Source organism: Dendrobates tinctorius, unplaced genomic scaffold, assembly GCF_039654945.1.
Source record: "Dendrobates tinctorius isolate UK_male_01 unplaced genomic scaffold, ASM3965494v1 ptg000084l, whole genome shotgun sequence".
In the NCBI taxonomy this organism is placed as follows: Eukaryota; Metazoa; Chordata; class Amphibia; order Anura; family Dendrobatidae; genus Dendrobates; species Dendrobates tinctorius.
The window spans coordinates 43,758,909-43,779,906 of NW_027361752.1; the positions used below are offsets into that span (position 1 = coordinate 43,758,909).

At 45.5% G+C, this 20,998-nt stretch overlaps 1 protein-coding gene across 2 annotated transcripts in view; it reads left to right on the forward strand.

The window, feature by feature from the left end:
- The window catches only part of RWDD2B (RWD domain containing 2B), a 29,533-nt gene extending 17,420 nt beyond the window's left edge, over positions 1-12,113 (forward strand). For both annotated transcript variants that reach the window (XM_073584592.1, XM_073584593.1), the window contains exons 4-5: positions 7,976-8,338; positions 10,709-12,113. In XM_073584592.1, the coding sequence (XP_073440693.1) occupies positions 7,976-8,338; positions 10,709-10,955 (610 nt within the window). In that variant the 3' untranslated portion in view covers positions 10,956-12,113. The remainder of the gene's footprint in view (positions 1-7,975; positions 8,339-10,708) is intronic.
- Positions 12,114-20,998: the final 8,885 nt, after the last annotated feature.

Genomic DNA, 20,998 nt, shown 5'->3' on the forward strand with positions numbered 1-20,998 from the left:
TTCGCTAGAGCTGTGTGCAGACTCACCTCATGTCTGAGCTGCAGGATCCCTGCGTTTCTGCTCTGCCTTCTGTGATCTTCTCGTCATGTCTGGAGTCCTTGATCATGTGATGTTTCTTAAGATCCTGCACTGTCTGGTTCTGCAGTCATCTCGTCATGTCTAGAATCCCGGATCATGTGTTCTTCCTAGGATCCTGCACTGGTTGGTTCGGTGATCATCTCGTCATGTCTGAAACCCTGATCATGTGACGTTTCCTAAGATCCTGCACTGTCTGGTTCTGCTATCATCTCGTCATGTCTAGAATCCGGAAGTTCTCCCCTGGTCCTGACCTGGAGGAGGAGGTGCTATGCCCTATATCAGGCCGCCTCTTCCTATGCTCAGGGCCTGATTATTGTGTTGCTTCCCTGCAAGGCTCTGGGTCTGTGGGGTTGCTCCCTCTATTCTGTGCCCTTGCACTTTGCTCTGTAGTGCGTCTCTGCACACGCTCCGTGCTCGTATTCCGCCTCTTGTCTTGTGCCTTGGCGTATCTCTACACGCACTCTGTCTTGTGCCTTGGCGTGTCTCTACACGCACTCTGTCTTGTGCCTTGGCGTGTCTCTACACGCACTCTGTCTTGTGCCTTGGCGTGTCTCTACACGCACTCTGTCTTGTGCCTTGGCGTGTCTCTACACGCACTCTGTCTTGTGCCTTGGCGTGTCTCTACACGCACTCTGTCTTGTACCTTGGCGTGTCTCTACACGCACTCTGTCTTGTACCTTGGCGTGTCTCTACACGCACTCTGTCTTGTACCTTGAACCTTGGCGTGTCTCTACACGCACTCTGTCTTATACCTTGTACCTTGGCGTGTCTCTACACGCACTGTCTTATTCTATGCTTTGGCGTGGCTACACACGCACCCTGTCTCGTTTGCGAACCTTGGCGTGTCCCCTACACACGCACCTCGCTTTGAACCCTGGCGTGTCCCCTACACACGCACCTTGCCTTGCACCTAGTCTTGAACCCTGGTGTGTCCCCTATACACGCACCTAGCCTTGGACCCTGGCGTGTCCCCTACACACGCACCTAGCCTTGGACCTTGGCGTGTTCCCTAAACACGCACCCTGCTTGGATATCTGTCATGCCTCCTTGCCTGAACCCTGGTTTGCCTGCCGGATGCCCGGAACCTGCCGACCGTTGCCAGAGGTCCGGAACCAGATGACTACGGCCTGATGTCCGGAGCTGACGTCCGCAGCCTGATCCCTGGACCCTGTCGGTTTGCCAGCAGTCCGGAGTCCGATGCCATCATGCCATTACCTGTGCCTAGGCGTACCATCTGGCACGTACCATGTTATGGACCTTGGCGTGCCCACGCGCGCACCTTGCACGTTTTGCTTGTTTTCTCTGTATGTGATCTTGTGTTATTCTAATGAAGATACCTTGCACCTACGTCTAGTCTCGTCTTGCTTCCTGCTCGTCCTTGTCGTCAGACACTCGTCTAGTGTCCCCTGAGCCGGCCATCTGGTCCCAGCAGTCGTGGTGGCTCACCCCCTTGGTCTTGCCCCTGACACTCCCTGTATAGGGGGTGGATTCTCACAAGGTCAGCTCGCCCTCGGTGGGTGGGTGCCACGACCCAGAGGGTCCACTCAAAAAATGGGCTCAGCAGGAGCTGAGTCCGTCACAGTTAATCAGGCCATGGACTCCGCTGGTACCTCGGCTACCCGTCTGATGACCCGTCTGTTATAGAATCTGATCTGCTCTGTCTCCTGGACTCTTCTGAATATGGCGGTACCCCGGCCACTCTTCTGATGTAAATCAGACCTGGCCCTTGACCTCTGGACTCATTTGGAAATGATGGCAGCCAGAGTAAGAAGACTTGCTTGTCTAACCGCAGTCCTCCCCACTGGATCTTCATGTCTCGTTAGCGGCTCCTGTGTCTTGACCGGTGCAGGTGTCCGTTTCAGATGTCGGATCAACATTGTTGGAGTGGTTTGTACTAAACTCTGGTTTCTGCCGAAGAAAATTTTTTTTTTTTTTTCTTCTTTCCAGCCCCGGTGAGAGGGGGCTTAAAGAGGGGGGTACTGTCACGTCCGCCATGTCTGCCATGTCTGTTTGTCTCAAGAACTCCTGGAGCGATGTGCATGCGCATGTTTTGTCTGCTGTCCTGCATGTTCGCTAGAGCTGTGTGCAGACTCACCTCATGTCTGAGCTGCAGGATCCCTGCGTTTCTGCTCTGCCTTCTGTGATCTTCTCGTCATGTCTGGAGTCCTTGATCATGTGATGTTTCTTAAGATCCTGCACTGTCTGGTTCTGCAGTCATCTCGTCATGTCTAGAATCCCGGATCATGTGTTCTTCCTAGGATCCTGCACTGGTTGGTTCGGTGATCATCTCGTCATGTCTGAAACCCTGATCATGTGACGTTTCCTAAGATCCTGCACTGTCTGGTTCTGCTATCATCTCGTCATGTCTAGAATCCGGAAGTTCTCCCCTGGTCCTGACCTGGAGGAGGAGGTGCTATGCCCTATATCAGGCCGCCTCTTCCTATGCTCAGGGCCTGATTATTGTGTTGCTTCCCTGCAAGGCTCTGGGTCTGTGGGGTTGCTCCCTCTATTCTGTGCCCTTGCACTTTGCTCTGTAGTGCGTCTCTGCACACGCTCCGTGCTCGTATTCCGCCTCTTGTCTTGTGCCTTGGCGTGTCTCTACACGCACTCTGTCTTGTGCCTTGGCGTGTCTCTACACGCACTTTGTCTTGTACCTTGGCGTGTCTCTACACGCACTCTGTCTTGAACCTTGGCGTGTCTCTACACGCACTGTCTTATTCTATGCTTTGGCGTGGCTACACACGCACCCTGTCTCGTTTGCGAACCTTGGCGTGTCCCCTACACACGCACCTCGCTTTGAACCCTGGCGTGTCCCCTACACACGCACCTTGCCTTGCACCTAGTCTTGAACCCTGGCGTGTCCCCTACACACGCACCTAGTCTTGAACCCTGGCGTGTCCCCTACACACGCACCTAGCCTTGGATCCTGGCGTGTCCCCTACACACGCACCTAGCCTTGGACCTTGGCGTGTTCCCTAAACACGCACCCTGCTTGGATATCTGTCGTGCCTCCTTGCCTGAACCCTGGTTTGCCTGCCGGATGCCCGGAACCTGCCGACCGTTGCCAGAGGTCCGGAACCAGATGACTACGGCCTGATGTCCGGAGCTGACGTCCGCAGCCTGATCCCTGGACCCTGTCGGTTTGCCAGCAGTCCGGAGTCCGATGCCATCATGCCATTACCCGTGCCTAGGCGTGCCATCTGGCACGTACCATGTTATGGACCTTGGCGTGCCCACGCGCGCACCTTGCACGTTTTGCTTGTTTTCTCTGTATGTGATCTTGTGTTATTCTAATGAAGATACCTTGCACCTACGTCTAGTCTCGTCTTGCTTCCTGCTCGTCCTTGTCGTCAGACACTCGTCTAGTGTCCCCTGAGCCGGCCATCTGGTCCCAGCAGTCGTGGTGGCTCACCCCCTTGGTCTTGCCCCTGACACTCCCTGTATAGGGGGTGGATTCTCACAAGGTCAGCTCGCCCTCGGTGGGTGGGTGCCACGACCCAGAGGGTCCACTCAAAAAATGGGCTCAGCAGGAGCTGAGTCCGTCACATGCGCAGAGCCGAACCAAATAAAATGGTTAATTTTGGGGAAAAGAAACACACGCCCCTAAAAACTATACGTAGCTGGTATGACAACCCTTGCTATAAAAATATTTAATTCGCTATTTATCCTTCATCTTAATAGAAAGCGATCAAAAAGTTAGTAAAACATATAAGAAAATCAATATAAAATGGATATTTTCCATAATTCTGTCACGGCACTCAGAATGTGATGACACAAAAGCAAGGGTTTTTTTCTGTGTATTTATAACACAATTAGCAGAAAATTTAAAATGTGATTAAACAGTCAGAATTACTGTCAGCAGATTTTTGCTATGTATTCCAAGAGCAGCACAATGTAGGGGCAGAGAGCCTGATTCCAGCGATGTGTCACTCACTGGGCTGCTTGGTGCAGTTTTGATAGAATCCCTGTTTTCTCTGGTGTAGATCTAGTAGGGCTCAATGTTGAGCTGTGTATAACCCCCGCCCACACCAGTGATTGGCAGCTTCCTATGTATGTACACGGTCAGCCATCGTCTAATCAGTGGTGAGGGGCGGGGTTACATATATTTACCTGGACTGCCTTGTGTGTGAGACCTAGTCCTATAGTGATAATGCCACAGGTTTACCGCAGCAGAGAGGAGCCAGAAGACCACGGAGTCTGATTTCATGTACTCCTAAATTAATTTGAAGCTCTTCACCATCATATTAAATGGTGCAGGGTTCTGGTAGCACTGCAGGGACTAATCTGTTCAGTTTAGAGGTTTAGCGCTCCTGGAGCTTTCCTGGCTTCATGCATTCAGCTGTTCAGTGTTGGACGCTCCCCTCTGCTATGATATATATATATATATATATATATATATACACACAGTGGGGCAAAAAAGTATTTAGTCAGTCAGCAATAGTGCAAGTTCCACCACTTAAAAAGATGAGAGGCGTCTGTAATTTACATCATAGGTAGACCTCAACTATGGGAGACAAACTGAGAAAAAAAAATCCAGAAAATCACATTGTCTGTTTTTTTTTAATTTTATTTGCATATTACGGTGGAAAATAAGTATTTGGTCAGAAACAAGCAATCAAGATTTCTGGCTCTCACAGACCTGTAACTTCTTCTTTAAGAGTCTCCTCTTTCCTCCACTCATTACCTGTAGTAATGGCACCTGTTTAAACTTGTTATCAGTATAAAAAGACACCTGTGCACACCCTCAAACAGTCTGACTCCAAACTCCACTATGGTGAAGACCAAAGAGCTGTCAAAGGACACCAGAAACAAAATTGTAGCCCTGCACCAGGCTGGGAAGACTGAATCTGCAATAGCCAACCAGCTTGGAGTGAAGAAATCAACTGTGGGAGCAATAATTAGAAAATGGAAGACATACAAGACCACTGATAATCTCCCTCGATCTGGTGCTCCACGCAAAATCCCACCCCGTGGGGTCAGAATGATCACAAGAACGGTGAGCAAAAATCCCAGAACCACACGGGGGGACCTAGTAAATGAACTGCAGAGAGCTGGGACCAATGTAACAAGGCCTACCATAAGTAACACACTACGCCACCATGGACTCAGATCCTGCAGTGCCAGACGTGTCCCACTGCTTAAGCCTGTACATGTCCGGGCCCGTCTGAAGTTTGCTAGAGAGCATTTGGATGATCCAGAGGAGTTTTGGGAGAATGTCCTATGGTCTGATGAAACCAAACTGGAACTGTTTGGTAGAAACACAACTTGTCGTGTTTGGAGGAAAAAGAATACTGAGTTGCATCCATCAAACACCATACCTACTGTAAAGCATGGTGGTGGAAACATCATGCTTTGGGGCTGTTTCTCTGCAAAGGGGCCAGGACGACTGATCCGGGTACATGAAAGAATGAATGGGGCCATGTATCGTGAGATTTTGAGTGCAAACCTCCTTCCATCAGCAAGGGCATTGAAGATGAAACGTGGCTGGGTCTTTCAACATGACAATGATCCAAAGCACACCGCCAGGGCAACGAAGGAGTGGCTTCGTAAGAAGCATTTCAAGGTCCTGGAGTGGCCTAGCCAGTCTCCAGATCTCAACCCTATAGAAAACCTTTGGAGGGAGTTGAAAGTCCGTGTTGCCAAGCGAAAAGCCAAAAACATCACTGCTCTAGAGGAGATCTGCATGGAGGAATGGGCCAACATACCAACAACAGTGTGTGGCAACCTTGTGAAGACTTACAGAAAACGTTTGACCTCTGTCATTGCCAACAAAGGATATATCACAAAGCATTGAGATGAAATTTTGTTTCTGACCAAATACTTATTTTCCACCATAATATGCAAATAAAATGAAAAAAAAACAGACAAGGTGATTTTCTGGATTTTTTTTTCTCAGTTTGTCTCCCATAGTTGAGGTGTACCTATGATGTAAATTACAGACGCCTCTCATCTTTTTAAGTGGTGGAACTTGCACTATTGCTGACTGACTAAATACTTTTTTGCCCCACTGTATATATATATAATCTAATATACTGTACAAAGCTCAGTGTGGGTGTGTGTGTATGTATGTATGTATGTATGTCCGGGATTGGCATCCGCACCATCGCAGCTACAGCCACAAAAATTGGCACAGTCACACATCTGGACCCCGAGAGCGTCATAGGGTATGTTGTGAGGCAAAATTTTAACCCCGCGCGTTCCTATTCACCAAACAATTTTGCCCCTATCTACATAATGGGGAAAAAGTGAAAGGAAAAGTGTTGGAGGCAAATTGACAGCTGCCAGATGTGAACAAGGGGGACTTAAAGAATGAGAGCGATGGCGCCAAAGAGTATATACCATACAGTTGCTAAGGTGGGGCCCTGACATGGGATACTCACCACACACGGGGATATGAACATACACACAAAATGCGCCACACACTGCCACGTGCTTCACCACATATACCACCCTCAGCACACATTTCACCACACATACACCAACCTCGCCACATAAAAGTCCAAACACAAAAGTCGCCACTCAAAACTCGCCACGCTGTCCCAGAGCTGTTTAAAAGATGAAAAATGAGCTGTGATTGGTCGCTATCAGCAACAGTTTTCCTTGGTGACAGTTGTGGTAACTGAGGCCTATTATTCTTATCATTTCTATGGTGTTATCGCCCTTCTGTAAAGCTGGAAATAACACAATTTATTACCGTGCCAACACAGACCACCCTCTGACACAGACTGCAGGGGGAGCCCAGTATCACACAGGATAGGATTAGATACACGGCTCAGCAGTCAGTATCACACAGGAGAGGATTAGATACACGGCTCAGCAGTCAGTATCACACAGGATAGGATTAGATACACGGCTCAGCAGTCAGTATCACACAGGATAGGATTAGATACACGGCTCAGCAGTCAGTATCACACAGGATAGGATTAGATACACGGCTCAGCAGTCAGTATCACACAGGATAGGATTAGATACACGGCTCAGCAGTCAGTATCACACAGGAGAGGATTAGATACACGGCTCAGCAGTCAGTATCACACAGGATAGGATTAGATACACGGCTCAGCAGTCAGTATCACACAGGATAGGATTAGATACACGGCTCAGCAGTCAGTATCACACAGGATAGGATTAGATACACAGCTCAGCACACAGTATCACACAGAATAGGATTAGATACACAGCTCAGCAGTCAGTATCACACAGGATAGGAATAGATACACAGTTTTTATATGCAATATAATATATAGTACAGACCAAAAGTTTGGACACACCTCATTCAAAGAGTTTTCTTTATTTTCATGACTCTGAAAATTGTAGATTCACTCTAAAGGCATCAAAACTATGAATTAATACATGTGGAATTATCTAATTAACAAAATAGTGTGAAACAACTGAAAATATGTCTTATATTCTAGGTTCTTCAAAGTAGCCACCTTTTGCTTTGATTTCTGCTTTGCACACTCTTGGCATTCTCTTGATGAGCTTCAAGAGGTAGTCACCGGAAATGGTTTTCTTTTCACAGGTGTGCCCTGTCAGGTTTAATAAGTGGGATTTCTTGCCTTATAAGTGGGGTTGGGACCATCAGTTGTGTTGTGCTGAAGTCTGGTGGATACACAGCTGATCAGTCCTACTGAATAGACTGTTAGCTGCTTTTCTCTTGCTATAATACAAATTCTAAGTAAAGAAAAACGAGTGGCCATCGTTACAGCATACAGCCTAATTAACACATCCCTGGAATACGGATCTCTGCCCCAATTTTATGCTGCTCTCAGATTAAAGAGCAAAACCTGCTGACAGATTCCCTTTAAGTTAGATCATAAGTTATACGTACCCTTTGTGAGGCCTTCTACATGGACTCGGATCTCCAGGTAACTTAAAACCATTCCTTTTCTCATAGGTCGCCATCTCTAGTCCGGTCTCAACAGGCGCAGCTAAATTCCGACCTAAATGCACATCTGAGAAGCAGCTGCACTGGAGATGTCTGCATCCTAAGTGCTACTGAGTGGGTACAAAGCAATGCTGAACCCTACCTGAACACAGCGCCCCCTGCAGATAACCAGCAAGGAGTAGTGGCGGTATCCGAGGACGCCATCTTTACCAGATTGTGGATTTACAGTCACCACATATACAATAAGCATAAAAGGAAATATATATTAGAATGGTCGAAGGAGCTGGGACTCTCTGGCTTCAGCATGCCCGGGAAACCTGGAATTGTGTGTGTGGAGGGGGCACAGGAGCCCTGTGAAGAGTTTTGGTCCAGGTATGTATGTTGATTTACTTTTATAAAATACTTGCTGAAGAGCCCGGCGCTGCCCGGGCATAGTAACTAACTGTGGTTAGTTATAACAAATTATAATTATCCTCCGTCCCATAGTCCCGTGCCCATATACCCATCATACATATCCACGATCCCATAGGCCCGTGCCCATATACCCATCATACATATCCTCCATCCCATAGTAGAGTGCCCATATACCCATCATACATATCCTCCATCCCATAGTAGAGTGCCCATATACCCATCATACATCCTCCATCCCATAGTCCCATGCCCATATACCCATCATACATCCTCCATCCCATAGTCCCATGCCCATATACCCATGCTGCCCGGGCATAGTAACTAACTGTGGTTAGTTATAGCAAATTATAATTATCCTCCATCCCATAGTCCCATGCCCATATACCTATCATACATATTCTCCATCCCATAGTCCCGTGCCCATATACCCATCACACATCCTCCATCCCATAGTTCCATGCCCATATACCCATCACACATCCTCCATCCCATAGTCCCATGCCCATATACCCATCATACATATTCTCCATCCCATAGTCCCATGCCCATATACCCATCATACATATCCTCCATCCCATAGTCCCATGCCCATATACCCATCATACATATTCTCCATCCCATAGTCCCATGCCCATATACCCATCATACATATCCTCCATCCCATAGTCGAGTGCCCAAATACCCATCACACATCCTCCATCCCATAGTCCCGTGCCCATATACCCATCATACATATCCTCCATCCCATAGTCCCATGCCCATATACCCATCACACATCCTTCATCTCATAGTCCCATGCCCATATACCCATCATACATATCCTCCATCCCATAGTCCCGTTCCCATATACCCATTATGACATCATCATCGCCATGGCAACCGTTATGACATAACCGTCACCATTGCAACCTATTAAGACATCATCGTCACCATGGCAACCATTGTGACAGCATCTTCGCCTTTGCAACCTATTATGACATTAGCGTCCCCATGGCAACCATTATGACATAATGAGGGTCGGGGCTTAATACACACACACTTTTTCCCCATTATGTAGATAGGGGCAAAATTGTTTGGTGAATTGGAACGCGCGGGGTTAAAATTTCGCCTCACAACATAGCCTATGACGCTCTCGGGGTCCAGACGTGTGACTGCCAAATTTTGTGGCTGTAGCTGCGACGGTGCAGATGCCAATCCCAGACATACACACATACACACACCCACATTGAGCTTTATATATTAGATTTCATGTATTCTACCCCTTCACACCTTGGCCAAGAGTGATGGCAATGGGCGAACCGTGGATGCTGTAATCTCTATTGACAGCAGCATCTTAGGGGTTCAACTTCCAAGAATGTTGCACTTACAGGTGAGTGTCGGCCATATTAACACATGTTATATGCCATGTGTCGAAGAGGCTAATGGGAGGGACACAGGTTTTGTAGAAATTTTTGTAAGATTTTTGGTATTCCACCTGAAATAGAGCAGCATCAGTCTGCCGGGGGACGTGGAGCTGGATGGTAGCTCTGAACACAATGTAACTAGCTTGGCCCATGCGAAATTGGTCGTTGGAGGCGCAGGCATTTTCAGAAAAAGCAAGCTGGTTAAATGTAAATGTATTTCATGAGATGATGAACACAGACAGGTATTTATATATGTAGATTGGTAATACAACAAATTGGTTTGATAAGTAGAGGCCAAAAAATGTCTTCCGTTTGAGGTGCCACCTGCAGGTCATTGTGTCTTTCTGCAGGTTTATGGAAATGAATGTTTAAACTGTATTTAGTGATAAAATCGTGAATGTGTGGTTTGTTGGGCTCTCTTCTTGTTGAAGGGAACAAGTTTACCTTTGAAATGGTGTATCATGTGTGTGTGGGGCGAAGCGATCAGCGAAAAAGCAGTGTATGTTTACAAATGTGTCTGTATATGTGACTCACTTGCAGTGAAGTGTGCAATCCTCCAATTTGGCTAAAATAGGCTGGGCAAGCAGTTCTGCAGACTGGAAAGCCCCCAAGGCAAATGTTTGGATTTGTTTGTCTGTAAGCAGCTTTGTGGTAGTGTGCTTTGGGGTACTGTAGTGCCACCTGCGGGTCACTTTTCCTTACTGCAGGTTATGAAAATTAATGTTTAAATTGTATTTTGTGATAAAATCGTGGATGTGTTGCTTGTTTTGCTATTTTCTTGCTGAAGAGGGGGCATGTTTGCCTTTCAAATGGTGTATCATTTGTGTGTGTGTGGGTGCAGTATAAACAGAGATACAAAGTAATCACCGAAAAACAGTGTTTAGAAATGATAGAATAGATTCTTATTATCTCAATTGGTTTTCAGAATAAGGAAACTGACATGGAAACGCATTTTAATAAGACACAGAGAAGACGTCCCATTGTCCTCCTCGGCCTCAGGGTCTCAAACGGAAATCCAGAAACTGAGAAAATTTCCGGCTCTAGAAGAGAAGGCATTTGATGTACATGGAAACCGTGGAAACCACATGGACCTAGGCCAGCTCTACCAGTTCCTTCAGGAAAAAGGGTGTGCTGAAGTCTTCCCTATGTACTTTGGAATTGAAGGGCGATAGAAGAGGGGGATCATTGGAAATCCTCTGGCACCAATAAATTGTTTTACACTTTTTTATAGGACCTTTTCAATTCAAAATATCCTTTTTATAATCATCTTTATACTTTTATGTGCTTCTTATTCAATGTATATCATTGCCAGATTGGGTTGGAGACCAAATGGAGCAGTGGGCAGCAACTAACAGAATGGTTTTTAACAGGGAAAAATGCAAAGTACTACATCTGGGCAATAAAAATGAAAAAAGCATATGCAGAATGGGAGGAATAGGGCTAAGCAACAGCACATGTGAAAAAGACTTGGGTATACTGATAGATCACAGACTGAATATGAGTCAACAGTGTGATGCAGCAGCAAAAAAGGCAAATGCAATTCTAGGATGTATTAACAGAAGCATACAGTCTAGATCACGTGAAGTCATTATTTCCCTCTACTCCTCTTTGGTCAGACCTCATCTGGAATATTGTGTCCAGTTTTGGGCGCCACATTTTAAAAAAGACATCAACAAACTGGAGCAAGTTCAGAAAAGAGTGACCAGAATGGTGACCGGTCTGTAAACCCTGTCTTATGAGGAAAGGTTGTAGGATTTGGGAATGTTAGCTTGCAGAAGAGAAGACTGAGAGGAGACTTAATAACTGTCTACAAATATATCAAGGGCTGTCACATTGTAGAAGGATCAACTTTATTCTCATTTGCACAAGGAAAGACTAGAAGCAATGGGATGAAACTGAATGGGAGGAGACACAGATTAGATATTAGAAAAAACTTTTTGACTGTTAAATTGATCAATGAGAGGAACAGGCTGCCACGAGAGGTGGTGAGTTCTCCTTCAATAGAAGTCTTTGAACAGAGGCTGGACAGACATCTGTCTGGGATGATTTGGCGAATCCGGCTTTGAGCAGGGGGTTGGACCAGATGGCCCAGGAGGTCCCTTCCAACTCTACGATTCTATGATTCCAACTGGGAAACTTGCTACAAACTATATTTATAGCTGCCAGAAGGGTGGGGAGACCAACTGGGGAACCTCTTCACTATGTTTCCCATATTTACAGCTGCCAGAAGAGAAATGAGACTGATATCTGAACGTGCTAAAGACTATATTTATACTTGCAAGAAAAAAAAGCCAATGACTAAGAACTGTATTTATACAGTAGCTGCCGAAGTTGAAAGAAAAACTCATCAAGAGAAATAATAGGAATTTTATTTACAGCTATCAGAAGGGAAAGAAGACGGTGCTAAGGGGTGAAGCAGGCTGGCTGGAGATTTTAATAGTGACACTGTTTACAGCTGCCAGAGGGAGAAGGAGGCTGATGATATTTATAAATACAAAAAAAGGAAGGACAGTGACTGGGGACTATATTTATACAGTAGCAGCTGGACGGGAAAGGCGACTAGGGGAAATAATGAAGATTACATTTACAACTGTCAGAAGGGAACGGAGAATGACAAAAGATCTTACAGGAAACCATACTTACATCTGCACGGGGGGGTGAAGCAGACTGATTGGAAATTTTGCTAGGGACAATATTACATACAGCTGCGGATGGGGAAGGAGGCTGATTAAGGGACTAAATGGGGATGTATTTACAATAATCCTGGAAAATCTAGATCTTTGACACTTGAATTTACAATAATTCAGATGATGCAAATATAAAGACTGATTGATTATACAGGTACAACTATCCTCAAAAAGCCCTCTCATGACCCATCCTCTGTATCACGCCCCATATTGAACTGTCCTCCCATCTCTCTTCTTGCTCCCTCTTCGACCGCTTACAATCTGGCTTCCGGCCGCATCACTCCACTGAAACTGCCCTAACTAAGGTCACCAATGACCTCTTAACCGCCAAGGCCAAGCGACACTCCTCCTGGACCTGTCCTCTGCCTTTGACACAGTGGACCATTCCCTATTACTACAGACCCTCTCATCTCTTGGTATAACAGACTTGGCCCTATCCTGGATCGCATCATATCTAACATACCTGACATTCAGCATTTCCCACTCGCACACCACCTCCTCACCGCGCCCCCTATCTGTCAGAGTCCCGCTAGGTTCAGTGTTAGGGACCCTACTCTTCTCCATTTACACCTTCAGCCTGGGACCACTCATAGAATCTCATGGCTTTCAGTAGCTGATGACACACAGGTCTACATCCCTGGACCAGATATCACCTCCCTACTCACCAGAATCCCACAATGTCTGTCTGCTATTTCATCCTTCTTCTCTACTAGATTTCTAACTTAATGTGGACAAAACAGAACTCATCATCTTTCCCCCATCCCATCTCACGCGACCCCCCCCCCCCCACACAAACACAATGGACCTATCCATTAAAATGGCTGCCCACACTCCCCAGTCCCAAAAGTTCGGTGCCTTGGGGTAATCCTTGACACTGATCTCTCTTGCAAACCACATATACAAGCCCTTTCTGCTTCCTGTAGACTTCAACTCAAAAATATTTCCCGGATGCGTATATTCCTCAACCAAGAATCTGCAAAAATTCTAGTCCATGCCCTCATCATCTCCCGCCTCGACTACTGCAACCACCTGCTCTATGGCCTCCCCTCTAACACTCTCGCAACCCTCCAATCTATTCTAAACTCTGCTGCCCGACTAATCCACCTGTCCCCCCGCTATTCCCTGGCCTCTCCCCTCTGTCAATCCCTTCACTGGCTCCCCATTACCCAAAGATTTCAGTTCAAAACCCTAACCATGACATACAAAGCCATCCACAACCTGAGTCCTCCATACATCTGTGACCTAGTCTCCTGGTACTTACCTGCACGCAACCTCTGATCTTTACAAGATCTCCTTCTCTACTCTCCTCTTATCTCCTCTTCCCACAATCGCATACAAGACTTCCCCGCGCCTCCCCTCTACTCTGGAACTCTCTACCACAACACATCAGACTCTCGCCCACTATGAAAACCTTCAAAAACAACCTGAAGACCGACCTCTTCCGACAGCCTGCAGTAACCACTGATCGACCAAACCGCTGCACGACCAGCTCTACCTTCGCCTACTGTATCCTCACCCAGCCCTTCTAGTTTGGGAGCCTTCGCGGACAGGATCCTCTCTTCTGTACCAGTCGTGGCTTGTACTGTTTAAAAATACTGTACTTGTATGTATTATGTATACCCCTCCTCATATGTAAAGCGCCATGGAATAAATAGCGCTATAATAATAATACAGCACGGTGGCTCACTGATTAGCACTGCAGCTTTGCAGCACTGGGGTCCTGGATTCAAATTCCACCAAGGACAATATCTGCATTGAGTTTATATGTTCTTGTTACCTCTGGGTACTTTGCTTTCCTCCCACACTGCTGATAGGGCATTCAGATTGTGAGCCCCAATGGGGACAGTGATGATAATGTCTATAAAGTGCTGCGCAATATGAAGATGTATTATATAGAAGCATAATATCAAAATAATCTACTTGAAAACAATGCAATTGTCATGGACATGTAGAACTAGCAAAAAGACAATTTACAATCCAGGGGAGCATTACTAAATGGCAGCACAACACAATGTTATATCAGCTACCAGAGGGGAAAGGAGACTGATTAGGGAATTTAGGGATTATATGTACAGCTACCAGATGGGAAAGGAGACATTAGGGAACTTTTTACGGATTATTTTTACAGCTGACAGAGGGGAAAGAAGACTGATTAGGGAATTTAGATACTATATATAAAGGGGTTGTCTGGGCTTTTCACATAATCTCAGTACATATCTGGGCTGCAGAATTATGACAATAAGTGATTTACTTTCTGTCACTAGTTTGCACGGTTTTCTAGATATTCTGAACAGGACGTCCAAGGGGGGGTGTTATGGCATTGAAATGAGAACTGGTTGTAACCTCCTACTCTACTCCAAACATGCCCTCTATAGCAACAACCCCGCCCTCTATAGCAACAACCCCACCCTCCATAGCTACAGGCCCTCCCCGTCCACATGAAGAAGCCCTCATCACACAGTAACAAATCCTCCCCCTCTAGCAGCCTCACTGCAGAGAGCAGGAGCACCCAGCTGCTCCTCCCCCAGACACATGCTGAACAGTGATCTATGGAAAGTGAAACTAGTGAGGAGGAGGGAAAATCGTCCTGTATTCTGGGACAGGCTGCTCCCATCAGTATTTGTGTCATTAGAGACAGTGCTCACACATACACTGCACCAAATCTGCTGCTGTGTGAAGACATCAGTGACACAGAGCTGTCTCAGTCACACAGCATAGGCTTTGTCACACAACAGATTACATCAGTGACTGCCATCCCCTGTGCAGATTAGAAGCTGCAGACCCCCATCACTGGCCATCACACAGTCTGTTCTCACTGCTGCCAGCAGCCTGGGACAGTGAGGGAAGGAATTACTGATAATGAGTTGTATTGTAATCATGGAGTGGCCCAGAATACAGGACGATTTTCCCTCCTCACTAGTTTCACTTTCCATAGATCACTGTTCAGCGTGTGTCTGGGGGAGGAGCAGCTGGGTGGTCTGCTCTCTGCAGTAAGGCTGCTAGAGGGGGAGGATTTGTTACTGTGTGATGAGGGCTGCTTCATGTGGACGGGGAGGGCCTGTAGCTATGGAGGGTGGGGTTGTTGCTATAGAGGGCATGTTTGGAGTAGAGTAGGAGGTTACGACTAGTTCTCATTTCAATGCCATAACACACACCCCTTGGACGTTCTGTTCAGAATATCTAGAAAACCGTGCAAACTAGTGACAGAAAGTAAATTACTTATTGTCATAATTCTGCAGCCCAGATATGTACTGAGATTATGTGAAAAGCCCGGACAACCCCTTTAAAGCTGTTAGGGGACTGACTGGTGGTGACAAAGGAAGAGTGAGTTTGGCTATTGTAGGCAAAAAACAGAGATATGAAAGGACATTGTCCAGCAGCCATCCTACAAGAGCACAGATCAGCAGTGGTGCTAAGGTGGAGAAAGAAAAAAATGATAAAAAAAGTTTTTCAAAAGAAAACTGCAAGTCATTTTAAAGGAAGTAAATTAAAATGCTGAATAATAGGTTTCTGGGACTTTTAATCGAACTTGATTTGTAGGACAACAACTTTAACCTGATAACGACCAAGCTCCATGGTGAATTTATGACGTCAGATTAAAAGTCTTCCTCCTGCAATCGAGCAGGCGTAAGCTCGTGTCCATAGCTGTCAGAGAAATCCCGAGACACTGCGGAGAAGACAGGAATGGTTTATTACCACTTCTGTCTTCTCTTTTGTCATGTACAAAGCACTTAATGAGCGTTATGTATTGTCCAGAAGCCTTGGCAATGCTGATGGTTCTGTAAGATCTTGCTATCTCATGATCGCCGGGTGCTTGCCTGTGATAGCTAACTGCTATAATATAAGACGTAGTCAGAAGGCTGCTTTCCCCTGTAACTGAGGATGTCACAGTTACAGTGGAAAAAAAATATGTATAGTAGAAGAAATAGTTCAACGGGTTTATTTAATGTGAAAAATGAATAGTAAAAAACAAATTTGGGGGTTGTTTTGCCTCACAAAGAAAAAATTATATAAACACCACCTTCTCTATCAGCACTTTAAAAAAATAATAAAATGGCCCCCGTATAAAAGAAGTAGATATGGGTGCTGAAATGTGGGGAGACAGAATTGAAAAAGGTCCTTTTGGGCCTGGTCATTTGAAGGTTAATGTAATGGTGCACGGCTCCAGTTTGTGGGGCTTTTATTGTATGTATTCATTTGTAGATTTTTGATTAGTTCTCAGATTGGGAATGTTTTTCAAGCTGATTTGATTTGTTTGTTGATTTTTTTTTTTTTTAACTTTCAGTATGGATCTGAATCGATGCCATAATAAAAAATATTGACTCAAAGCTTCTTTAGTTTGACTTTTGAACCCAGCACAAAAAGGTCATAATCCCGCCATAATACATCTCACACAAGGCCTATGGCTGGATCCACATGTGCAGTTGCGACGCAATATATTTGCAATTTAAGGGAATTTGTACCCAGGTTTGCCCAATAAAAATTAAAGCCACCCCCCCCTTTGGGGAGAGCAAAGTGAGCAGGCGCAATATTTGCGGCGATCTGCTGATGACGTAGGACACGTCATCAAATCAAGCCAGGAGCCTGGGAACCACAGGGATTGAGGAGGTGCTGAGAAAATAAAAAATGACGCCCACTGGACCTAACCGCACCACTTAGGGGCATAAATACGGGTCAATAAACTGCTGTAAGGACTGAGATTGGAACGCGATGCTCGGGCTGGCCGACCGCTCTCCTGAGTGTGACCGCTTCATATATTTTATGCAGCTGTCACACTCGGGTTTGCGAGGGCCGCCGGCCAGTCCAACGTTACGGTACGATTTATACGCCAGCCAGTCCAACATTGCGGGACGATTTATACGCCGGCCAGTCCAACATTGCGGTACGATTTATACGCCGGCCAGTCCAACATTACGGTACGATTTATACGCCAGCCAGTCCAACGTTACGGTACGATTTATACGCCGGCCAGTCCAACATTACGGTACGATTTATACGCCAGCCAGTCCAACGTTACGGTACGATTTATACGCCGGCCAGTCCAACATTGCGGGACGATTTATACGCCGGCCAGTCCAACGTTACGGTACGATTTATACGCCGGCCAGTCCAACATTGCGGGACGATTTATACGCCGGCCAGTCCAACATTACGGTACGATTTATACGCCGGCCAGTCCAACATTACGGTACGATTTATACGCCGGCCAGTCCAACATTGCGGGACGATTTATACGCCGGCCAGTCCAACATTACGGTACGATTTATACGCCGGCCAGTCCAACATTACGGTACGATTTATACGCCGGCCAGTCCAACATTGCGGGACGATTTATACGCCGGCCAGTCCAACATTACGGTACGGTTTATACGGCCGTCTGACTGTACTCTAATAGAGCAGTTAAAGTTGGCGGCGTTAATTTACATTGCGAAAACTTGGTGACAGATGTAAGTAAGGACATTACGATTCGAAACGCGTAAGTTTCACTATGTCCTAGAAATCCCATTTTGCTCCATGTATTTTCTTTTTAATGAAGCTCACAAAAAAATTGGAATTTAAGATCCCTTTTAAGTGGATCTAATCAGTGTGGGCTTTATAGGAAATGACCAATTTTACTGCAGACTACACTACCATCATATTTTAGTATTTAAGTGTTTAGGATCAGGTTCTCTAGAACTAAAACAAATAGTTAAAATATAATAAAATCCTAGAAGTTTTGATCACTTTTCCTTTTCCAAATATGAAAATGTTAAAAGAAAGTATATTTGGTATCTCAGCAGCTGGAAAATACTGATCTAAAAAAACATATACAATTATATGATTAAAAAGCAAAGCGAAATGCTAAAGTTGTCTCTTTTCGGTCACAGCTCGTTAACGTAAAAAATGCAATAAAAAGTGATCAGAACATTATATAAGCCTCTACATTGTCACAAGAAAACAAGCCCTCACTGCTGCATTGACAGAAAAATACAAAAAAAAATTGATTTTTGAAATATGGCGACACAAACCAATTTTTTTCAAAATACAGATATTTTAAAATTAGCATAATAATAAATAAATATATATATATATACACACACACTTTCATTATATTTATACAGTATATAAGGAGAGTATATTTTCGGACCTTTGCCGGTATCCTGAATGCAGAAATGAACCTGAACCTTATGGCAAAGTCATAATTCCATTGTGACAGCTCGTACAGAATTTCTGGCATCATTTTTGTAACACGGGGCAGCCCCCGCCCGCGTTGTGGTCTCTGCATGCCCCGATGGTTGCACCAACAATTTAAAATGTTCCTAAGATTGCTCGTCACGGTCCCGCGGCGGCCTCCAAGGTGTCCAAATCTCAGCCCACTCAGTTTTATATTTTAGTTCCATCACTAGTAAAAAAAAAAAAAAAAACATCAAAAGCAAAATATTCGAGATGCAGCGATCCGCACAGCTCCAAGCTCACATATGTGGTATGAAAGCTGCGGGAACCGCTGTCAGCGGGGTTTCGAGAACGCAGGGACAGCTTGATAGAAAGGTCACCATTTTCCTATGTAGGAGACTGTGACTCGTCTCACAGTTAGATGTAGTTCTGATTTTTTTTGTTATTTATGTGAAAAATTAAAGCTGTGCCAGAAATCCATGGGCCGAACGCAGGGGAACGGACCGTCCGCTGTAAACATGACGACATCTCAAAGTTTTGTGCAGATCCTTGATTGTGATTTTCCTTACACAAGAGGTTCTTCATGGAGACCTCAATCCAAGAAACCGATATTTTCTGACCAAGAAGGGTCCACTCCTAAATACGCAGCACTTTTTTTTTATTTTTTTTTTTTAGTTCTTTAATATTCATTAGAAAAACAAAAAAATCCAAAATCGACCATGGACACCCACCCCAGCGGGGGAGAGAGGTAACAGATATATAGGTTTCCAATGTCCGTTTCTAAATTATGATTTACTAATTCTCCCCGGATTTGGTGCCGAGTCTCCGCCGCTACTTTCGGTGTCAAGCTTTCTGCCATCAATCAGAGAGCTTGGTTGCTCATGCCATCAACTTGGGTAAAACCGCTGGGCTTAGTGATTGGCTGCAGCGCTGTTGACCTGATTTCAACACTTCAGACAATAACAGAAATCGGGAGACTCAATGCTGGACATGGAGGGGGTGAGGAAATCACAGTTGTAGAGATGAACGGATCGATTTGCGGAACTCCACAATCCAGGTCAGTGGTGCCTGGAAGATATTCAGGAGGCCCACGAATCTTTTACCTTCCAGAATCCCCAAAGCGAGATCTCATTCTGCACATGCGTCGGCCATTTTCCCCGAAGGCCACAGCATTGCAGTAATAGATGTGCCGGGGCTCTGGGCTTTTCACAAAATGTCGGCGGAGCGTCCAAATCATCAAGCACCGCCGAATACTGCCGCACCAGTTTGGGGTGGGGGTCATATCGCCCCACCCTGCAGCATCGGACCACCGAACACCCCTCTTCCCAGCCCAGGGCCGGCATAATCGCCCGACTCTTGCTGCAGCCACACTCCTGGTAAGTACATCCGGACTATAAGACGAACCCCCCTTTTCCCCGAAAATTTTTTTTGGGAAAAGGTGTGTCTTATAGTCCGAAAAATACGTTAAGTTCTGTTTTTGTTTGTATCAAATACTTATTTCATGCAATAAAATGCAAATCATTTCTGTTAGACTCATACAATGTGATTTTCTGGTTTTTATTTTTAGATTCCGTCTCTCACAGGTGAAGGGTACCTACGATAAAAATTACAGACCTCTCCATTCTCTGTAGGTGGGAAAACTTGCAAAATCCGCAGTGTGTCAAATACTTATTTTCCCCACTGTATGTTCCGCAGTGGTCACCATATGGCGGTCATATCATTTTTGGTTTTTGTATACAGAGTTTATTTCCGGTAACAGCATAGCCATCTCAGCCCGCTATGACTAGGGTGCGCCACCATAGATGGTAAACATGGTTACATAGGTTAGGGGCCTAATCAGATTTTTTGACAAAGCCCCCCCCCCCGCGGAATAAACCCCTTGCTGCACCTCTGGAGACATAGCTCCGATGCAGGAGGCGCCTCATTACTCTGTGCGCCTGATCATAGTATTATATAATGAATCTCTTCCTAAGTGTGGACACACCCACCCTATGCTTCAGGTGTAGAACAGTGGTAAGCTCATTTTATACCTGAAGTATAGGGTAGGTGTATCCACACTTAGGAAGAAGTGCACTATTTGGGAGAGATGAAAAATTGATAAAAGCCTCTTGTGTAGGAGCTACCAGCAGTGGATCTTGATGATTTTCCCAAGTGCATTCAGAGCAGCAGAACTTTCCTTAGACAATCAGTAATAACCGTGGAAGCATAATTGTGGGGATTTCTACACGTGGTGCTCACACTCCAGACTGAATGAATCGAGATGTTTTGATCATTTTGTTTCCATTTTTTCATCATTTGCAGATTAGTAATTCATTATTGTCACGGGTGTGTCAGAGGCTGCAGACAGTCGCACTGCATCTAGCTGCAGCAGGTCT